General features: G+C 41.8%; 2 protein-coding genes across 2 annotated transcripts in view; both read right to left on the minus strand.

Annotated features, from left to right (window-relative positions):
• abca12 (ATP-binding cassette, sub-family A (ABC1), member 12) overlaps positions 1-2696 on the minus strand; it is a 30625-nt gene extending 27929 nt beyond the window's left edge. Inside the window, exons 1-6 of the mRNA XM_067252091.1 lie at positions 2688-2696; positions 2361-2473; positions 2040-2107; positions 1501-1652; positions 1138-1268; positions 722-864 (exon numbers count right to left, since the gene is read on the minus strand). Of these exons, the coding sequence (XP_067108192.1) occupies positions 722-864; positions 1138-1268; positions 1501-1652; positions 2040-2107; positions 2361-2397 (531 nt within the window). The 5' untranslated portion in view covers positions 2398-2473; positions 2688-2696. The remainder of the gene's footprint in view (positions 1-721; positions 865-1137; positions 1269-1500; positions 1653-2039; positions 2108-2360; positions 2474-2687) is intronic.
• A 4535-nt stretch (positions 2697-7231) lies between these two features.
• LOC136967203 (uncharacterized) lies at positions 7232-21762 on the minus strand. Its single transcript, XM_067261103.1, has 22 exons — positions 21712-21762; positions 21367-21442; positions 20900-20993; positions 19341-19500; positions 18040-18167; positions 17859-17932; positions 17030-17209; positions 16737-16930; positions 16365-16483; positions 15485-15591; positions 15042-15188; positions 14248-14414; positions 13715-13845; positions 13455-13585; positions 13141-13302; positions 12796-13004; positions 12071-12201; positions 11716-11836; positions 8832-11540; positions 8499-8611; positions 8218-8285; positions 7232-7720 (listed from the first exon to the last, which is right to left on the minus strand). Exons 2-22 carry the CDS (start codon positions 21430-21432, stop codon positions 7232-7234), a joined length of 5700 nt encoding a protein of 1899 aa, XP_067117204.1. The 5' UTR covers positions 21433-21442; positions 21712-21762.
• Between the last annotated feature and the right edge of the window lie 754 nt (positions 21763-22516).

Here is a 22516-nt window from a genome sequence, read left to right on the forward strand (position 1 = left end):
AATGGTTTGCTAACAGAAGGTCAGTTCAGTGAGAATAGTTGGCTTGAAAAGGTTTAACAGGACAAAAGAGCTTTATTCCATCAATGGAAAGGGCAGACAGCTCACACAAGTATCTATGGGGCTCTGAAAGACATACTCTCTTCCTCTCTTGTCTTTTTTTCCTCTCTATGTTTCTTCCTCTCTCCTATATTAGACATATATTGCACTTTCTGATATTAAGCATTCAAGTCAGTAGTACATGTACATGACGTGTATCTGTACAGGGCAATTTGGTTTGTACTCCTAAGATGAGGCAAAACACAGAGAATCAGCATTGGTAATCAAAGATCAGTGGTGTCAGAATCACAATACATTTTATGCTGACAGACAAAGGCTATTTCTCAGCACTGTGCAGGTGTGTCTTGTTTCTGAGAAGGCATGCAGGGAATGACATGACATTCTGTCAGGCAGCCTACGGTGTGTTCTAAGATTTGTGTTTGACAAAGACACAATAGCGTTAAGGCACATGGAAGAGGCACCTGGAAGACTACAGCAGACGTTTTTAGAGAATGCATTCTTTCCCTTGTTGGTTTTAACGGAGATAAGCCAACCGGTCTGTAGTGCAATAAATGGTCCTTGTAATGAGCATGCCATTATTTACGGTGGCATGCAAGAACACTTTTCTTGTTCACTCAACCAGTGTCACGGATACTGTGAGAACACTTCAGACTGCCCTTCTAACCTGTATGGTAGATTCCACGGTGTTCTGGATGGCGTGGGACATTTGCTCCAAAACATCAGCAATGTTCAGCTGACTGGCATTAACAGAATGCACAATCTCTGATATCAGAGTAGTTAGGGGTATCTGGAAGCTGATTAACAGATCTGGGGAGTACAGAAAAGATATGACGCACAATGACAACTTTTCGACAATTCAGGAATTCCCTCTCAAGTGATCTATAGTCTTTGACAGACATTTTACACAAAACACAAGCAAAAAACACAATACAATGCTTCAGTGCTCGGTTGCTCAACACAAGACTAAACGTTTTATGCAGACGCATAGCATGCTACATGTTTCTACAACAGGGCCGGCTAAAAGCAATAGGTGTAAGCTTTGTTGTCGACTGTTAATGGAATGTTTACTGCTTCCCTCACCTGTCTCAGCCTTCAAGTTTTGAACTAGAGCTCCCACAACACCCCTCATCACAGACACAGCAGGGGGCACAGAGTCCCAGCAGGAGGACCCTCTGACGGTCAACAGCAGATCCCCCAGTATCCTTTGCAGCCTGCCAGACACAGTAAACACATGGAACACTTAGGACAAAAGTACATCTCATAAAATAAAAGATGGACTGATTAATAAAGATGAATAAAATGTGCTTCCCACAATGATCAGCTATACAAACAACAACTGAACACAATATCCCATTACCCAACTTCTATTATTACATATCTCTTTGGCAATTGCCTCTCCATTCAATTTCTCTTCTTCCCTGGTTGGGTAATCTTTTGACTTACTTGTCCCAGGTGGGCTGGTCGGCCTGTCCAGTGAGTATGTCTACGATGATTGTGTTGATATCATTAAAGATCTCAAGGGATGGGATGGTTGCAGTCATGCTTTGTTCTTCTTCAAGGATGAGGGGAACCAGAGACTGCAGAAGACTTTCCATCTGAAAGAGATACACATGTAACATTAGCTATGACTGAACTTTCATTTGATTTAAAAGTGACTAGGTAATGAGTGTAAAGGGTGGGAGAGCCATCCTTTCTTCTACAGAATAAACGTAAATAACTAAATAGAGCTATTCACTAATTGGCGTAATTCATAAGTTGGACAAAAAAGTATAGTTTGTAAATGGATAGTTTTTTCGTGTTCACCGTGCATTTTCTTTTACAAGCGTCATGTATTGTGGTTGGCATCAATTAAGAAATGCGCAACTTATGCAAAACATAACATGTAAAAAGATCTCTGGAGACAGCCAATGTTTTTCTATAGTGTGGTTGGGAAATATACATTCTTACATCTTTTTCAAGAAATCGGACTATACTAGCCTTACCTGGTTAGTAATTTGAGCAATGGTTTCAACAGTCATGTTTTCAAAGCTCGGCCAAAGGGTGGCAGTGCCTGTGTAAAATAACATTGATAACATGAACAACTGAATGCTTTTCTTAATAGCTGTGTGAAATAGTATTCATCGAACAAAAAAATTCATAAAGTGAAACCTTCTATAGTTAGCCATGTTAGTACATGGTGTTTAAAATGTCTGCCAACTACTCATGAAAGAGTGTTGTTAATGAAATGTATGCTGCCAGGCTGACAACGTCAGAGTCCATTAGGACGGTACATCCGACACACCTGTGGTAAATAGCTGACTGACCTTGGCTGGGATCCAAGATGAAGTGACTGATGCTCATGATCACAGACAGAAAGGCTTGTGTACTGTTGTCAGGGGGCAAGAGACTCTGAACTGTGCTCAGCTCACCCAGAATGCTGAAATCAAGAGCAAAATTAACCATCATCATCCGCAATCCTACTGACAGTTTTGTCATATTTCTGAAGGTAAAATATGCTTGTGTGCTATGGTCTTTCACCCACATTTCAGTTTTGTCATTCTTTTTATTGAAACAGTTTGAGACATCTTTATCCATCTACTCCTCTGAAGTCAAAGGAAACATAGAAGAATACACACGATAACATGACTCACATCTCATTCAATTTGTCTGGGCCACCAGCTGTGGAGATAATCTGAAAGTAGGTGCGCATGAGTTTGATTCCAGGCAGGAGGTATTCAGCAGCCATTGGGATCAGGTTCTGGATGAGTCCTTCTCCTCTCCACAAGATGTCCAGGGTGAGGTTACGGGCATGGGCATAGGCCATCTCAGGTCTTAGGGCCAGGAGGAGTGAACTGTGAAGTACTCCCATGATGTTGTCACTGACTGAGGGAGGCAGGGGGCCAGTCATGGCAGTCAAGTTACTCAGCACAGTCCTGGCTGCATTCAATATGGCTCCAATGAAGAGATCACTCTCCAAGCCGCCTGGTTTGCTGGCCACCAACAGCACCTGGTTCAGGGACTGGGTGATCTGGTCGATGAGGACAAGGTAGGCTTGTTCACTGGGTGCGAGAAGGGTTAAATTCATGCCTTGTTCCCCGATGATGAGTGGCAGCAGAGAGTTTAGAAGGCTTCCCATCTGACAGAGAAAAAAAAGTGTAACTTATCTAATTTGTCAATATTTACAATTTATATTTCACCATTGCCTTATTCTTTTCCTGCAATTTATCTTTACTATCAATCTGGTAAAACCACAACTATATACACTGAGATATACAGTATATGATCAAACATATTTGGTATTTTGGATGACATTGTGTACTAAAGAGAAAAATCATTCTAAACATGATGTGAACATGGATCTCTGGAGACAGTCAATGTTTATCAATAACAGGGTTAGGAAATATAAATATGTACTTTGCATTTATGAAAAAGCAAGACTACAGTATACTAGTCTTACCTGATTAGTAATTTGAGAAATATCTTCAACAGTGATGTTTTCAACAGTGATGTTTTCAAAGCTTGGCCACAGGATTGTGTTGCCTGTGTAAAATAACATTGATAACATAAACACATGAACGTTTCTCATAACAGTTGGCTGAAAACAGTATTCATAGGAAAACTTTTTAGACAGTGAGGCCTGTCTGGCAGATAATCATGAAAGGTTTCAGAAATGAAGTGTATATTGTCAGCTTGACTAAATCAGTCCATTAGGACGGTACACCAGACACACTTGTGGTGAAAATCTGACTGACCTTGGCTGGCGTCCAAAATGAAGTGACTGATGCTCATGATCACAGACAGAAAGGCTTGTGTACTGTTGTCAGGGGGCAAGAGACTCTGAACTGTGCTCAGCTCACCCAGAATGCTGAAATCAAAAGTAGAATTCACCAACATCATCCTCAATACCAACAACAGTATCGTCACATGTCAGCTCTTAGAGGTAAAATATGCTTGTGTGCTGTGGTCACCCTAATTTCAGATTTGTCATTATTTTTATGTAAACGGTATGAACCATCTTTATCCCTCTACTCCTCTGAAGTCAAAGAGAACATAGAAGAATACCTATGATAACTTGACTCACATCTCATTCCATTTGTCTGGGCCACCAGCTGTGGAGATGATCTGAAAGTATGTGCGCATGAGTTTGATTCCAGGCAGGAGGTATTCAGCAGCCATTGGGATCAGGTTCTGGATGAGTCCTTCTCCTCTCCACAAGATGTCCAGGGTGAGGTTACGGGCCTGGGCATAGGCCATCTCAGGTCTTAGGGCCAGGAGGAGTGAACTGTGAAGTACTCCCATGATGTTGTCACTGACTGAGGGAGGCAGGGGACCAGTCACGGCAGTCAAGTTACTCAGCACAGTCCTGGCTGCATCCAATATGGCTCCAATGAAGAGATCACTCTCCAAGCCGCCTGGTTTGCTGGCCACCAACAGCACCTGGTTCAGGGACTGGGTGATCTGGTCGATGAGGACAAGGTAGGCCTGTTCACTGGATGTGGGAAGGGTTAAATTCATGCCTTGTTCCCCGATGATGAGGGGCAGCAGAGAGTTTAGAAGGATTCCCATCTGGCAGAGAGAAAACCACAAGTGTAACCTTTCTCGAAAACGATCAACATATAACACCTATTGTTATTCCATACAAGCAACTAGGCAAGGAGAGGAAAGGGTGGGGCACAAAATAAATGTTGTGTTTTTTCTTCAGTTGTGACACTGAAAACACACAGTAGGGCTACTGACTGATTGGATGTAGGACACAGAAAATTCCTTGACCTTTGTTGAGTATAGTTCAGTGCTACAGCATCTGACTGTAGATCAAGGGGCTATAGGTTCAGATTCCCCCCTAGACTGTATGTCACTATGGATAAAAGTGTCTGTCCAATGAACACAATATTTTGTTATATATATATATTTTTTGTAATCTTAATTTTTTGTAATAGAAATAAACTTTTGCATACATGCCTGGAAAACAAACGAATACCATAGTTGGATATACAGAACATTATCAAATATGTTAGGTAATTTGGTTGGCGTTGTTTCATAAATGCTGAACTCTTTCCAAACGTGACTTGTGAACATAGATCACTGAAGACAGTCAAGATGTTTCCTAAGCAGAGTTAGTAAATATAAATGCATTTTATGCATTTTTGAACAAGCAAGACAATGCTATCTTTACCTGATTAGTAATTTGAGGAATGTTTTCAACAGTGATGTTTTCAAAGCTTGGCCACAGGATTGTGTTGCCTGTGTAAAATAACATTGATAACATAAACACATGAACGTTTCTCATAACAGTTGGCTGAAAACGGTATTCAATGGATACAAATTCAGACAGTGAGGCCTGTCTGGCAGATAATCATGAAAGGTTTCAGTTATGAAGTGTATACTGCCAGCTTGACTAAATCAGTCCATTAGGATGGTACACCCAAAACACCTGTGGTGAAAATCTGACTGACCTTGGCTGGGGTCCAAGATGAAGTGACTGATGCTCATGATCACAGACATATAGGCTTGTATACTGTTGTCAGGGGGCAAGAGACTCTGAACTGTGCTCAGCTCACCCAGAATGCTGAAATCAAGAGCAAAATTAACCATCATCATTCGCAATACTGCTGACAGTTTTGTCATATTTCTGCTCCTAAAGGTAAAATATGCATGTGTGCTATGGTCTTTCACCCGCATTTTAGATTTGTCATTCTTTGTATATAAACGGTATGATACATCTTTATCCATTTACTCCTCTGAAGTCAAAGGGAACATAGAAGAATACCCATGATAACATGACTCACATCTCATTCAATTTGTCTGGGCCACCAGCTGTGGAGATGATCTGAAAGTATGTGCGCATGAGTTTGATTCCAGGCAGGAGGTATTCAGCAGCCATTGGGATCAGGTTCTGGATGAGTCCTTCTCCTCTCCACAAGATGTCCAGGGTGAGGTTACGGGCCTGGGCATAGGCCATCTCAGGTCTTAGGGCCAGGAGGAGTGAACTGTGAAGTACTCCCATGATGTTGTCACTGACCGAGGGAGGCAGGGGACCAGTCATGGCAGTCAAGTTACTCAGCACAGTCCTGGCTGCATTCAATATGGCTCCAATGAAGAGATCACTCTCCAAGCCGCCTGGTTGGCTGGCCACCAATAGCACCTGGTTCAGGGACTGGGTGATCTGGTTGATGAGGACAAGGTAGGCTTGTTCACTGGGTGCGAGAAGGGTTAAATTCATGCCTTGTTCCCCGATGATGAGTGGCAGCAGAGCGTTTAGAAGGCTTCCCATCTGACAGAGAAAAAAAACATGTAACTTTTCTAATTTGTCAATATGTACCATATATATTTTAGCATTGCCTTATTATTTTCCTGGAACTGATATTTACAATCAAGCTGGTAAAACCACAACTATATACACTGATATATACAGGATGTGATCAAACAAGTCTGTTATTTTGGCTGGCATTGTGTCATAAATGGTCAAATCATTCCAAACATGACGTGAACATGTTTGTCTATAGCAGGGTTGGGAACTATAAATATGTACTTTGCATTTAGGAAGAAGCAAGACTACAGTATACTAGTCTTACCTGATTAGTAATTTGAGAAATATCGTCAACAGTGATGTTTTCAACAGTGATGTTTTCAAAGCTTGGCCACAGGATTGTGTTGCCTGTGTAAAATAACATTGATAACATAAACACATGAACGTTTCTCATAACAGTTGGCTGAAAACAGTATTCAATGGATACAAATTCAGACAGTGAGGCCTGTCTGGCAGATAATCATGAAAGGTTTCAGTAATGAAGTGTATACTGCCAGCTTGACAAAATCAGTCCATTAGGACGGTACACCCAAAACACCTGTGGTGAAAAGTTGACTGACCTTGGCTGGGGTCCAAGATGAAGTGACTGATGCTCATGATCACAGACATATAGGCTTGCGTACTGTTGTCAGGGGGCAAGAGACTCTGAACTGTGCTCAGCTCACCCAGAATGCTGAAATAAAAGGAAAATTAACCATTATCATCCTCAATACCAGCAACAGTATTGTCATATTTCTGCTCCTAAAGGTAAAATATGCTTGTGTGCTGTGGTCTTTCATCATCATTTCAGATTTGTAATTATGTGTATTTAAACTACATGAGCCATTTTTATCAATTTACTCCTCTGACATCAATGGGAACATAAAAGAAGACCTATGATAACATGACTCACATCTCATTCCATTTGTCTGGGCCACCAGCTGTGGAGATTATCTGAAAGTATGTGCGCATGAGTTTGATTCCAGGCAGAAGGTATTCAGCAGCCATTGGGATCAGGTTCTGGATGAGTCCTTCTCCTCTCCACAAGATGTCCAGGGTGAGGTTACGGGCATGGGCATAGGCCATCTCAGGTCTTAGGGCCAGGAGGAGTGAACTGTGAAGTACTCCCATGATGTTGTCACTGACTGAGGGAGGCAGGGGGCCAGTCATGGCAGTCAAGTTACTCAGCACAGTCCTGGTTGCATCCAATATGGCTCCAATGAAGAGATCACTCTCCAAGCCACCTGGTTGGCTGGCCACCAACAGAACCTGGTTCAGGGACTGGGTGATTTGGTCTATGAGCACAAAGTAGCCCTTCTCACTGGGTGTGAGAAGGGTTAAATTCATGCCTTGTTCCCCGATGATGAGTGGCAGCAGAGAGTTTAGAAGACTTCCCATCTGACAGAGAAAAAAAAGTGTAACATTTCTCATTCTTGAAAACGATAAACTTATCTAAAACCAACTGTTACATTTTACAAGTTACAAGGTATGGAGAGGAAAGTTTGGAACATCAAAAACTGAGAATTTTGTATTCAATTGGGACACTGAAAACCCACACTAGGGCTAACTGACATGCTGGCTTTAGGACACAGTTAATTCCTCCTCATTTGTCAATATTGACCATTTATATTTGACCATTGCCTTACTATTTTCCAGGAACTGATATTTACTATCAATCTGGTAAAACCACAACTATATCAACAGATATATAAAGTATGTGATCAAATATGTCTGGTATTTTGGTTGGCATCGTGTAATAAATGCTAATATCATTCCAAACATGACAGGAACATGGATCTCTGGAGACAGTCAATGTTTCTCTATAGCAAGGTTGGGAAATATAATTACATACTATGCATTTTGCAAGAAGCAAGCCTACAGTAAACTAGTCTTACCTGATTAGTAATTTGAGCAACGTTTTCAACAGTGATGTTTTCAAAGCTCAGCCACAGGCCTGTGTTGCCTGTGTAAAATAACATTGATAACATGAGCAAACAAATGTTTCTCTTAACAGTTGGCTGAAAACAGTATTCATTGGATAAAAAGTCAGACAGTGTGGCCTGTCTGGTAGATAATCATGAAAGGTTTTCAACAATGCAGGGCATACTGCCAGCTTGACTAAATCCATCCATTAGGACGGTACATCCGACACACCTGTGGTGAAAATCTGACTGACCTTGGCTGGGGTCCAAGATGAAGTGACTGATGCTCATGATCACAGACATATAGGCTTGTGTACTGTTGTCAGGGGGCAAGAGACTCTGAACTGTGCTCAGCTCACCCAGAATGCTGAAATCAAGAGCAAAATTAACCATCATCCTCCGCAATACTACCAACAGTTTTGTCATATTTCTGCTCCTAAAGGTAAAATATGCATGTGTGCTATGGTCTTTCACACACATTTCAGATTTTTCATTCTTTGAATATAAATGTTATGATACATCTTTATCCATTTACTCCTCTGAAGTCAAAGGGAACATAGAAGAATACCCATGATAACATGACTCACATCTCATTCAATTTGTCTGGGCCACCAGCTGTGGAGATGATCTGAAAGTATGTGCGCATGAGTTTGATTCCAGGCAGGAGGTATTCAGCAGCCATTGGGATCAGGTTCTGGATGAGTCCTTCTCCTCTCCACAAGATGTCCAGGGTGAGGTTACGGGCCTGGGCATAGGCCATCTCAGGTCTTAGGGCCAGGAGGAGTGAACTGTGAAGTACTCCCATGATGTTGTCACTGACTGAGGGAGGCAGGGGACCAGTCATGGCAGTCAAGTTACTCAGCACAGTCCTGGCTGCATCCAATATGGCTCCAATGAAGAGATCACTCTCCAAGCCGCCTGGTTGGCTGGCCACCAACAGAACCTGGTTCAGGGACTGGGTGATCTGGCCGATGAAGACAAGGTAGGCATGTTCATCGGGTGTTAGAAGAGGCGCTATTGTCTGAAGCAGCTTGAAGAGGTCTTGGCCTGGGACAGTGATGCTCATGGAGCTGTTGTTCCATTGGAGCATGCTGGTGATGACAGAGGTCACGTGGGGGTCTCTCAGCCAATGAAGTGTTATGTTAAGGTACTTCTGGACCAAGGTGTCAACCATGTTCAGCATGGATGAGTTAAAATCTGGTGGGTACTCCATGCCCTGGTAATAGTCATTCTGGAGCTGAAGGTTTTGCCTCACCTGTTCCATGCTAACTTGGAGTATATTGGCAACTGCCTGCCCTATATTGCTAACCTCTGTGCCATCTATGGGATTGTGGGTGTTTTTGATTAGGTCTTCAACCTGATTGCTGACAAAAAGGGAAAACTCTGTTTGAGAGATCTGCAGGGCCAGCTGCATCTCGGTAATGTAGTAGAAAGGGTGAAGGAGCTCGGAAAAAGTGCTGGTGCTTGTCACATTCTCCAACTTCCTCAAGTACCACTGGGCGATCTCCAAATACACCTTCTGGGCATATAACGAGTCCTCCAGCAGAGTGGAGTTCAGTGTATGGAGAGGATATTGTCCCGAAGAGGCCAAGTAGAGTAGACCCTCCACTATACTAAGCTCATTGCTCACTTGCTGGATGGACTCGAGGGAGAGGGGTTTGATGTTCTCTCTAATCCCTGCCAGGGTGCTGGTTAGGGCCTGCATGATAGATGTAGATGAGCCTGAACCAGAAGCAGATGCTAAGCCGATGCTAACAGACTGGTTGACCAGGATTGGGATAACAGCGACGAGTGCGGTGTAATTTGACTGGCTGCCAGGAGGCATGGGCAGGTGCTGGATGAAGCCACTGACTCCATCAATCAGCTCCACTGCACACTTAGCTGGACTGGTGTCAGCCACACCCATGTTGGCTGTTATGTTCATAGGTTGGAGCTCCAGGCACTGAGGAACACTGGCAATGCCCAAGATGTTAGCCAGGAGGTCGGGAATGTTTGCAGCTCCAGCCAATGTGGCAATTCTATCCAGTTCCCATAGGGTGAGGTTCGATTGTCTGAGAGCCTCCTGGAGAGCAGATATGCTGATGTTGGGCTGACTGGTGACCTGCTGGAGGAAATTAAGGATCTGATTCACGGTCTTCATAAGGGCCTCTGGAGAGTAGGACATGTTGGTCTCATCTGTCCAGGACAGGAGCAGAGACAGAAGGCTTCCCGTCACAGAGAAGGACTCTGGGGTCACCAGGTTAGGATTAACTGGCCCCAGCTGGATAGTGATGTTTCCGCTAGTCGCTAACATTGCTTCAGCAGCCTGAGAGAGGATCTGGAAGACCTGGGAAACTGCAGATGTGCAGTCTTGCCCTGTCACTGAACAGGCTGTTAAGCTCTTCACCAGGGCCTGAGTGTGTTTGATCAGGCCCATGAAGCGCTGCTGGAGCTCAGGTGGTAGGAGGGCTCCAAACTGTTGCATAACTGCACCCAGGGCTGCCTGATCTCCTGCCTGGCTGAGGGCCTGGAGGGAGGCGGGAGAGAGGATCTGGAGAAGGTCCACTACAGCCAGATGGAGATCAGTGACCTGGACCATAGTCAGGTTCCCTCCTGGCAGCAGTAGCTGATCGTACCTGAGTAACTCGATGGCAGAAGCCAGGAACCCCTGTAGCTGGTGAAGGTAGCCCAGGATCAGCGCTGTTGGGTCATTGTTGGGGGCTTCGAGCACCTGTTTCAAGAGTTCCACAGCCTGTAGGACTGTGTCGGTGATGCCTGCTGATGTGTGATTGGTGAGAGACTTGAGGATCTCCCTAAGAAAGGCCAGGTCTGTAGAGTTTAGAGAGCTTGTGTAGGTGAGCAGGCCGTCTCCAAGGCTAAGGGACAGAGGCAATGTGAGGTTCATGTTCATGGACAACAACTGCATGAGCAAGTCCTCCAACTCAGCTTGTGAGTTACAGACTGGCAGGCCGGTGAAGAGTTTTTGGGTGTTCCTGCCCACTTCCAGGGCTATGGTTAGGACAGAGGAGGCGTTAGGGGGACCCTGCGTCCACAAAGCCTCCAAAGGCCTCAATCCCAGAGCATCAAGCAAGTTGTTGAGGAGAAAGAGGGAGAGCTTGGGATTGAACTGCTCCATGCTCATCAAGTTGGAAATAAGATGGATGTTCTTGTCCAGAGCATGTGTCACATTGACCAGGAAGCTGGAGATAGAGCCGTCTCCTGGTATTACAGCTGGGGAGCTGAGATACTTCATGAGAGTGGCTGTATAGAAGTCTCTGTAGATTCCTTGAACAAAAGCCAATGACCCTTGCACATATCTGAGGGAGAAAGAGAAACACAGTTATCCTGCATTTAACACATTTCAAGATGAGTAAACCTATTTCGGACTTGTTAAAGCTTTAGCACATTTCCTCAAGCTGTTTTTGGACATAATCAGTATTCTGTCACATTCACATACAAATTACACTCCAATAGTCTGGTATGTGATGTTACCTAAGTAAGGCTGCAGGATTGCCTGGAAAATCCTGAAGCACAAGTGCTGTGGTAGGAATGAAGTTCTCCCAGGTGAAACCAGTCTGACATGCGGGCACGAATGTCTCAAGATCAAGAGTACCTGATAAGAATGATAATGGGGGCTTATAAAGGCTAAATACTAAATTCAAGTTAATAATTGTATTGGTATTTGTACTGTTCAGTTCTGTTCTTTAAGTCAGATTTCCTATTATAAAAATGCACAAAAACATAGCGTAGGAACTTATATTTAGACAAATTACAATTTCCATAAACACTTTCTTGCTGTAATGTGAAGATACATTGATCAACAAGTATCTCTGTTTGTTACACTCACAGGTTGGAGGTCCAGTTATATTGGGTTGGTATGTCATTATCCAGTACGCAATGTGAAAGTATGTCTCCATGGAGGGCCACATCGTGGTCATTTGGAGTTCAGACCCCATTGTCCCCAATACCCCTAGACCCCTGGGAAAAAAACAAAAGACATGGTTGAGTGAAAGCCGCCTATTTTAATAATGTATTGTATGAAGAAACAAAGTAACCTTACACCACATTTGCATCACACACATTTTTCCGACACCCACACTGTTCTGCAGACATTTTTTTTCTTTTTCGTTTGTTTGCTCTGAAGACAACCAAACATAGTGCTGCCCTATACAGCTTCCCTACACAGCTTCCCACACATATCCTCATACAGCAATTTCCACAATTTATCCAAGGTTCATAGTTATGTCATAGTTATGATTGTCAACCATCTGGAACCCTTACTGTTGCCTGTGAGGCCAGAATTCTAATAATTCTATGAAAATGTACCCTCTAACCGGAGCACCATGGTGTCTGATTCACAGTAAACCAGCCCACTTTCCACCCGTCAACACATCACACAGTTGATAACATTTATTGGGCAAAATCTTTTTTCATAGGGCTTGAAATTGTATGAAATGGTTAACAAATGTAGTTTTAGGCAATTTTGATCCAAAAGTTTAACAATATTCAAATATATGTCAATATATATATGCATATCAAGTTGCTGTGTACCCTGTTACAAGGTAAACTGACCTTGTCATGATAATTTCTTGCCAGTCGACAGTTACGTTCTCTGGAACCCAGGCCTCAAAATAGTCCTTATAGAACCCTGTGAAGAATCTCTCCAGGAACGCACCAAAGCGTAGCGAGGTGGCTGATAGCCTGTGCCACTCAGAGAGAATCATGGGTAAAGTGACGTTGAATGATTCTTTTCCTTGGACCACATCCACGAAGAGTGTCGCCTAAGGAACATAATGATGGGACACAAATGAGAAGTTCCATGCTTAGAACTAGAGTCAAATCTCTATAATATGCAAAGTGGTTTGAGAAGCTATAACTCAAAAAGCTGGTAAGTCTACAGCAGAACTCTAATCTGACCTTCAAAATAACAGGCATCCACTCGGCCAGCAGGTACTGTTGTAGGTGGGAGTCATTGCCTGGGCAAATCATGGTCACCCAAAGCCTTGGGTCCATGGTGCTTATGGTAGTCAGTGGTTTGAGAAGCTCCTCACACTTGACGGTGTCCTGTTTCACCAGAACCTTTGGGGATGACAATGAAGATAAACCCTTACATCAGAATGTAAACAGATGGGTGTGAGGGTTCAATATACTTGAACATTTTTAATACAATGACACACTTTTATTGACATTTAATGTATATGTGTACCTGTGACTCAACAGTGTTCACCTACCCTTATCAATATCTCAGTGCTGGAGTTTATGAGCTTCTCAGCATAGAGGTCTGCCATAGACTGGTTGGCCATCAGAGACAAGAAGATCTTTTGTAAGTTTTGGGCTTCGGCCGACAACTTATCCATCATTTCTACGAGAGTTGGGGGCAGCGGCGAAAGTTATCTTAATATCCTCACAAATGTCATTGATCAATACATAGTACAATGTGTGCATTTTGGCATGGTGTAAATGTTGTTCTTCTGCAGGAAAGCCTACATACCCTCTGTGGTGTCCATGGCCTGACTGGCCAGCTGCATGGAGGTGTGTCCGCCCATAAGGAAGCTGTGGATATACTGCGAGCCTGGAAGGTCTTTCAGAAGCTCAAGCAGAGTTGAGCCTACACCCATGAACCTAGAACACAAGAGAGAGGTTAGCCAGTGCGAAGAATGGATATGGAAGACCATCTTTTACCCACTTTGTATTAGATTAAAAAATTTAGTTTCATTTTGTTGAGTTATGGTTTTGTATTCTATAATTTATATAATTTCCATAATTTCTTGATTTACAATCCTTATGAAAAATTGTATTGTCTAGAATCATGACCTACCCTTGGATGTAAATCATCTGGGATTTTACACCTACTACATATTGTATATCGCTTTTTAAGTATTAACGGGACATGTCTGAGAAATAAGATTAATTTATTGCAATTCATCTCTCTTGTAAGACAGTTGTATAATCAGATAATGAACTCTGAGTAACAGGAAAAAAGAGAGAAAGAAAACACAAAGAGAGAGAGGGTGACATAATTACAGTTGTTCCCCAACGTTCTGTGGCTGCGTGTCACTACTCCTCTGGGACCTGGTGTTGTCAGCGGATCCCTGGTTTCCTTGGGCGTACACTCCCAAAAGGCTATACAGTAGTCCTTTGAAGAAGACCACGTCCTTGGAGGCTGCATCCTGAGTCCAGGCCAAGAAGACCTGTGGGGGAAAACAACCATCCATTACTGCTCTCCATTGTTTTTACCTGATTGTTACTATACCACCTTTCCTACAATCTTACAATATATTATCCCACTGGATAATGATTTCTTTTTTCTATAACAGCAATTTCTCCCAAGTTTCCCCTCCAAGTATTTTGATGGAAGTAATTGGAGCTCTCTGGGGTGGGGGGTGGGGGGGATCTGGCTGCCCAGGTAACTACTCGCATGTTTTTATGGACCACAGCTGGATCTCCATGAAGATGGCAAAACCAGAAGAGAAGTGGAGGAGGAGGCTATCTATTTCATGTTGGTCATACTTATAATTATGCAAGCATTCGTATATAGTTGCTTAATAGTTAATAATTTACAAAACATCATTAGGCTAATACATTCTTAAAACATACTAAGCTATATATGCATTGATGAATTGATGAAAAGTTCCTAACTAAAGCTAGTTGTGAAGTAGCTCATAGCACACAATTCCAATTATGCCAATTTTGACTAGAATTGAAAACCAAATTACGCAAGACAGTAAATTAAGTAAGTGGGGAGAGTAAAATCATCCTCCCCACTGACACAACCACTTAATTTGTTGATGCCAAAACATTTTGGACTCCAAACTTGCCTGTTCAGCCACTTTTTTTGGACTGATCCAGCTAAGAAGTGCATCCACTGTGCCTGTGCTGCAGGCGGCCTGCAGCCAGAAGGCATTGCTGCTCTGGTCACATACATAAGAGTGAACCAGAGATCTGTTCATGATCAGCCCTATGGCCTTAAAGGGGACAAAAAAGTGGTCAATTAGTAGGTCAGGTGTTAATACTTCATATTTAATTTTATTTTTTATATATATATGCACAGTATTGTTAGTATTTTGTTGTACATTTTTCACATTTCTTTCTTTTATATATATTTAAGGACCATTTATTTTTATTTTTATTAACCATTAATTTATTTTATTGGCGATTAAACTTTATTCTGATTCTGAAGAATGTATCCACATGCCCAAGATTCAGAAGAATAGCATGACAATTAATGGTGACAGTTGAATGGAGTAAAGGTGAACCATACCTTGTCTAAAGGGATCTGAACTTTCTGTAGAACTTGTTGGACAACTTCATTCATTAAGGATGAGTCATTCTGTGCAGTGACAACATCACCGAGAGATATATACACATCTAGAAAGAGCAAACGGCCACAATCAAATACTAGATACAAGCAGATCATTAAAGAATTATACTGACACATGCGTTCCAGAAAGATGACTGTCAACATTTCTACAATGTTGCTGATGAGCTGTGATAACTGTTTCTTTATTTTTGTATTTTTGATTGTGTGTGTTTTCTTTGGTTGTCGTGGGTGGGGTTGTTAAGGCATGAGATAGTGGTTCCTGTCACTATCCCAATCACGTGTGTCAGAGCAGGGAAACATCTAAAACATACAGGACAGGGTGCCCTGAGGACCAGGGTTAGGAACCACTTAGAGCACCAGTGGACTGTCACCCGGTCAGAATGATAGTTATTTTACACAACTTATTTCCAAATGACACTGACTGAGATATAACTTAATCTTAACTGTAACTTGATGAAGATGCACTTGTTATAGTGGTTGGGCCGCAAATGTGAAGAGCCAAATGCATTGGAGCATAAGGTCTAACGTTCACGTTGAATGTATAGTGGTGTTGGGTTGGTAGATTGAGATGTACAGTATGTATGAAGTGCAAGTTTTGAATGCCCCCCTCCTCCCACCCACCATAAAACCACCCACACAATACTGTTGTTCCCTTTTAACAGGTTGCCATCATCTTTACCTTTATCATAAAATAAACACAATCGTTTAAATATATTATAGATATTTCTGTTTCTCATCATGGTGTTGACTTCCCAGCAGCCTTTTACATTATGTTTTGGTGCATCTTAACCGGCCAGCTCCAGTGATTATGATTTCTTACCTCTGCCTGGCCAGTTGCGAAGGTACTGAACTAGGTTGATTCCCCCCATGATGGCAGGGTTCACCACAGAGATGGATAGATCAGCTTCAGGAATATTGCTCTGAAGAGCGGCCATAGTTCTGAAACGAGGGGAAGAAGAACATACTATAAAGTCTTGAATCAGCTGTCATGTGCCTGAGAACAGAAAATGTTCCCTTAAGATTAGATTAGATTCAACTTTATTGTCATTACACAAGTACAGGTACAAGGCAACGAAATGTAGTAACATGAACCGTGATTCAATTGTTGAACTTGATATTGTGTCATCAGTCATCACTGAGAACTTTCACATCTTGTCTCTCAAAACTGCCCCCTCCTGTCCCAGTACAGTACCTCTGTATGTTGGTGAGAAGAGCCTGGGCCTCGTCCAGGGCCTGGTCAACACTGCTTGGTACCAGGAGGCTGGGCAGGCCCAGAAGCCCCTCCCACAGGGAGCTGTCTTTCTGGATCGTGTCAAACACCACCACTGCCTGCCCCGCCATTGTCATGGCCTCCGCAGGGTTGGTCAGCATCACCTCCATGAGAATCTGCGGAGGGCAACAGGGGCATGTACCAGAGGAAAATATCAAACACACTGTTTCAAACATACTCATAATACAGAGAGAGATTCACACACACACACACACCTGGTTGATGGTGAGCAGGGAGACCTCCAGTAGTGTGTCATTTGACTTGCAAAAGGTGATGATGCCGTAGGTGAGAGGGTGGATGGAGGAGAGGGTGGACGTGTTGAGGACACTCAGAGAGAAGCTGCACAGGGACTTCTTCAACATACTCACAGACTCCAGCATGGAATTGAGAGCTTCCTGAATGGTAGCAAATATACAGTATACATGTTAAGACAAGGATAATGTCATGTAATTCTTAAAAAAAACAAAAACGTTTTAAGTGACTCAATAGGTGTATATTTGTAAACATAATCTCTGCCAATTAAAAAGAATGATTTACTGTATATTTGGACAAAATCATTATTATGGTAACTGCAATACAGATTTGTTCAGCATGCTTTCTACAGATGTGTTAAAGGTAGCAGAAGCTAATGTGTTCATTTAGCAAATGCATTTATCAAAAGCAATTTACAGAGAGGATTGAAACCCTGCAACCTCTTGATTTGCTGTCAAATGATCTAACACTGAGCTACACCCATCCCCATGTGACATGAAAACAAAAGTGTCCTTGTGAAACAGTATATGATCTCTGAGGCCTTTACAGGAGAGAGGCAAACCCCTACTCTGGGCAACTCTTTATGAATACCATTATAGCCTCACTTATGGTTATAATAGTGCTATACCCAAGCATGGCTCGCTGGGTAGAATGTTTACAATTTGAGCTGTGGCCCTAACGCAAGGGCTTGGATTCAATTCTGGCTGACCCTTTCTGCTGCTACATTTCATATGTTCTTGTACAGTGCACAATGATAATAAAGTTTAATCTAAATGTATCTGAGTATATCACCTGGTTCCCCAGCACTGTGGTATTGAAGCCATTCATTAGTGATATGTTGTTTGGTATGCCTTTTAGGGTGGAATCTGAAGAAAATAAGAGAACATAGTTTATAAGCCATTGCAAGTGTAGTTATTATGTAATGCAAGTTTATAAAAGGTTTGTTTTTCCTCCTGAATATGCGCCGACTTACTTAGAATCTGGTCCCAGATACCCATGACACTTGGTTGGCTTGCTGTACTCTTGGCCAGGACTGAGCGGACCATGCCACCTGTTTGGAGGCTGCTCAGTAAGGGTGGGCCTGAGGGAAGGAGGTACAACCTGGGACACAGAGAGGGGCTGTTAGGTTTCAGACTCATTGACAGTACGTTTAGATATAGCAGAGATGCAATGCACTTTATAATGTCTACCTTTGCCATGCGTAACTTTTGTATTGTATAGAAACATTCTACTGCGTGTCAAACAAAAACATCATTCGTCATTTAATAAGTGACACTCTGAACACAAAGTCATATAGCATGGCGGTAATAATTGGCCAAAGGTGAAGAGTGAGAACCCAACCAAACAAAATGTGTCCACAAAGGATTGGAATATTGCAACAGTAATCAGTCAGCGCCAAGGTAAGCACTGCACAAACAGGTTCTAATCTTAGAACCAGCACTGGACTGGTTATATATTTTTCTCATTATGCCGCGGCCGTTTGACCGGCCGTTCGGGAAATCTCCCGACTCTCCCCACGGCCAGTCCGACCTTGCTTAGAACCCTCATGGTATTGCATGTTACGTGAAATAACACACTCAACCACAATAGAGATGTTACTGACAAAGAAACAAAGAATCGAATAATATGGCTAACATTAGGTCGCACAACATACAAGTGACTTCAGTTTCCATCTGAATGGAAAGCTCACTGGTTAGGATGCCTATACTTTAGCTGGTGTGAAGACAAACAACATTCCCAAAGATTACACAACCAATGGAAATTTACACAATGCAAATCAAAAAAGCAATTGACTATGGAGCACAATTGAGGCCATTCATCAGATAGGCTCTCTTGTCAGTCTCCAATGATGCCTGTCTGAATACAATAGGCAGCCATTTCCCCTGTAATGCCTGGCTGTTAGGGTGTGTCTGTGGACACCCTCTCACGGACATGTTCAATAGGGTGTCGGAAAAGCCTAAACGCAGCTAGGATTTCCAGTAATTTGAAGTATCTGTTTATAGTTAGAGGTATCCCTTGGAGATATAAAAGGTCCCAGGATCATACAAACAACTTTGTAGTGAGTGACTCATTCTGTTTTTGTAGAAGGACCTCTATAATACAACAGAACAGTCTCCCAAAGTGTGTGCTGTATGTAGAGTATGTTGCTTTTCTAAAAACCATCCCCCAACTCTTAATGAACAGAAATATATCTTCCATAAAAGGTTACACTACTTGTGATGACTGAAGTATTGGCCAGAGGAGAATGAGGAAAATGTGAAGTTTGAAGAGTACCTCTTGGCATCTTTGGCCCCAAACGAAGCTTCTTTGGATTTAGAGGTGCTCCGGCCCACCAGAAAGGACTTGTTATGGCAGTTGCCATCTGTGTTGCACATGAGAGTCTGTAGGAAAGGGAAGAAGCCAGTGCTGGGAAGATTTCGCGGAGCCACATAGCCTGGTAAAGAAAAGTCAAATCATCAACAAACAAAGTGGCGTGTCTTTATTGTTATTTATACGTTTTCTGACTGACCTTCCTGGTATCACAAGTGTTCACCTAACAGATTATTTGTCAACCCGATTCTCACTATCATGAACTGAAAATTAATTATCTACATACTTTGTCAATGCAAGTCACTTACAACTTACAATGTGAAAAGTGTTTTCTAGTTGTGAATTGTTTAGCTTAGCAAATCGTTTTTGAGACCTGATACCTGCATTGAAACCTAGGGGCCCATAAGGTAAAAAGAACCAAAGCACTTAGGCCTTTGTCCTAAAATGTTTATCAGATCAAACCTTTAGAGGTTACTGTAGTGCAGTCACATGACAAAATGATTACAAAACATGACATCACATACAAATGAACTATAGGCCTTTTCCAAAATATTACTATAAATTAACCGATAATATTGTCATCTAAACAACCAACAAATACGGTAGTACTGTACATTCAAATACAAACCAACACAAAGCATGCAACTTGGGAGTATATGAGGAGATGAGAAGCCTGACACTATAGTTCTACAATTGACAAAAAACGTTTGGCACTACGGTTGTTAAGTTGTCATTAACATTTCTCTTTATGTAGCTGTAAAGGTAAAATGTATAACTAGAGTATGACATAATACTGATTCATTGTGAAACTTGTCCTATACATGCAGGGCTCTTGATGGAGTGATGCACTGAATAATGTCCTGTCTTGTCTGTTTTCTAAGCCACAATCATGGGTAGAGTGACCTTTCAACACCATACAGTATTCGATACTGATTCTAAGGATAGGCGCAAACAAACAATGAACAGCATATTTTCCATTCACTGGTTCTATAAAGAACAGTCGTACATCACCCAGACGAAATGGGATCGACATTTTCGAGGCCAGGTGATTTAGAGCAAAGTTCGGCACCTAACATTGGGTCAGACCTTTGTAAGTTTGATCAAACGTAAGAGATTGGTTGCAAATCCTCAGAGCTGCCTACAAAGATATGTCTCACAATGCTGGACCTACAGTTCACTAGGAAATCATTATTTCCCTAAACTGCAAAGAATCAGCCACTGTTGTACATGAACAGAAAACAAATTAATGGTCACATTGTTCTTTAAATAGACAAATGATATGTCTAAACAAAGTTTACACTTTGTCCACTTACATCTATGCAAAAAAGTTAATGTTTTAAGCTGTGGCATTCTCAAAAAATATCCAGACCCCATTACATTTGTATACAAATTCATAGTATGAAACACATTTCTGCACCACAAGCACTGTAAGGTTAACAATACAACCATAAGCCCTGTACTCTTTTGAGGGTCACACTAACCAATCACATAAACTTCACATTAACCAATATTTGCAAACTTACATGAGTCTCTCAGCTTAGGAGGGAACTGAGATCGGGTGATGGCAAGTATGATAAAGATGACCAGCGGCCAGACCAGAAGTGCCACAGACCATCGCTGAAACGGAGATCAAATAGAAATGGGTTTGTGGTATTACAGCAAGCATTATGTAGGCTACTGTACACATTTTTTTTATGATATTTACAATATGTTATGTCTCATAATTCCATGTTTGGGTTTATCCCTTGATTACCCCAAAGGTGAACAGAACATACACAGATAATTCATTGTTGATAACATGTTTGTAAATGAGAAATAGACTGATAGGCCTATTGCAGCTTGACAGTTTAAGAAGTCAGTTGACAGCTGACTCATGCAAAGATTTTAATATATAAAGACGGGGCTCTATAGGCTAGGGATCTATACAATTACAATCACTGATAGACAGGTGTAGGATTTAGTAAGCAAAATATAAATTATGTCCACTCACCGGTTGTCTGATGACACTAAGGCCATTTTTCCAAAGTAATAGCCGAAGTTGGTGAAAAAATGCCATCAGTGGGAAGCTGTGTGAGCAAATTGCATTATTCAACAGATTAAAATGTTATGTGCACCATTAGGCCCTACGCATTGGTATATGGCTTAATCCTGAACAAAATTTTACAAACTAGGCAACGTTCTAATTTTTTGTCAAACATATTCAACTGTAGACTACTTAAGCTAATCTTTTTACACGCTACCAATTCATAATTGTATTATTTTATGTCTAATGTTTGTCCTCAAATTATTTGACAAATAGGAATAATGAGGAAAATGTTAATATCGGTAATCTTACCTCCTTGTTCTTTACGGGAATTATGGATTTCGATCAACTTGTACCGAAAGCATCGCGCTAGCAAGTGATGTTACCCATAAATGGACAAATATGAGAAGCAAATTTAAAACGCTACTTGACGAAAGTGAGTTATTTAAATCTATAAATCTTCCAAATAAACACGCAGTACACGTTCTGTTAATTGCCAAGCACGAATGGTCCTTTTATCTTGGAGAGTGCCAAAGTATGGGCGTGTACAACAACTGGAAATTCTAATGTATTGTTTGCACATGATCACAGGGTGGGTGTACGGACTTCATTTCGCCACAGTGATGAGTAAACGTAACTGGATTCCAGTAATGAATTGAAAGTAATTAAGAAAAAAAACATGAAACACTACTTTAGTTGACACAACCACCGATTAAGTCAAACAATCATTCAACACATGGTCCTATTGTAGGTCGGCTACGGCGCGTCATTATCAAACAGATAAATCATAGCCTAACAAATTTGAAGAAACAAACTATACAACACCACACGACGAGATGAAGTCTACGAGTCACGAGTCGTCACAAAATCCATGTTTCATGACAATTAAATTGACAGGATCAAATTACTTTCTTGGAACCGGTGTCCAATCTAAGATAAGAAAATAAGAATTTGAAACTAGTTATTTTTCTTTTGTTTTTTAAGTTAGTTGTCATTCTAAACTTATTTGCAATGTCTTCAGTCTTGCCACGTACTTTTTTGCCATGAGCTTTAGCCAGGTAAAGGTAAAACGATCTACAGAGCTTTGGACAAGAGCAAAGTTGAATTCGACGAAATT

Source organism: Osmerus mordax, chromosome 2, assembly GCF_038355195.1.
Source record: "Osmerus mordax isolate fOsmMor3 chromosome 2, fOsmMor3.pri, whole genome shotgun sequence".
In the NCBI taxonomy this organism is placed as follows: Eukaryota; Metazoa; Chordata; class Actinopteri; order Osmeriformes; family Osmeridae; genus Osmerus; species Osmerus mordax.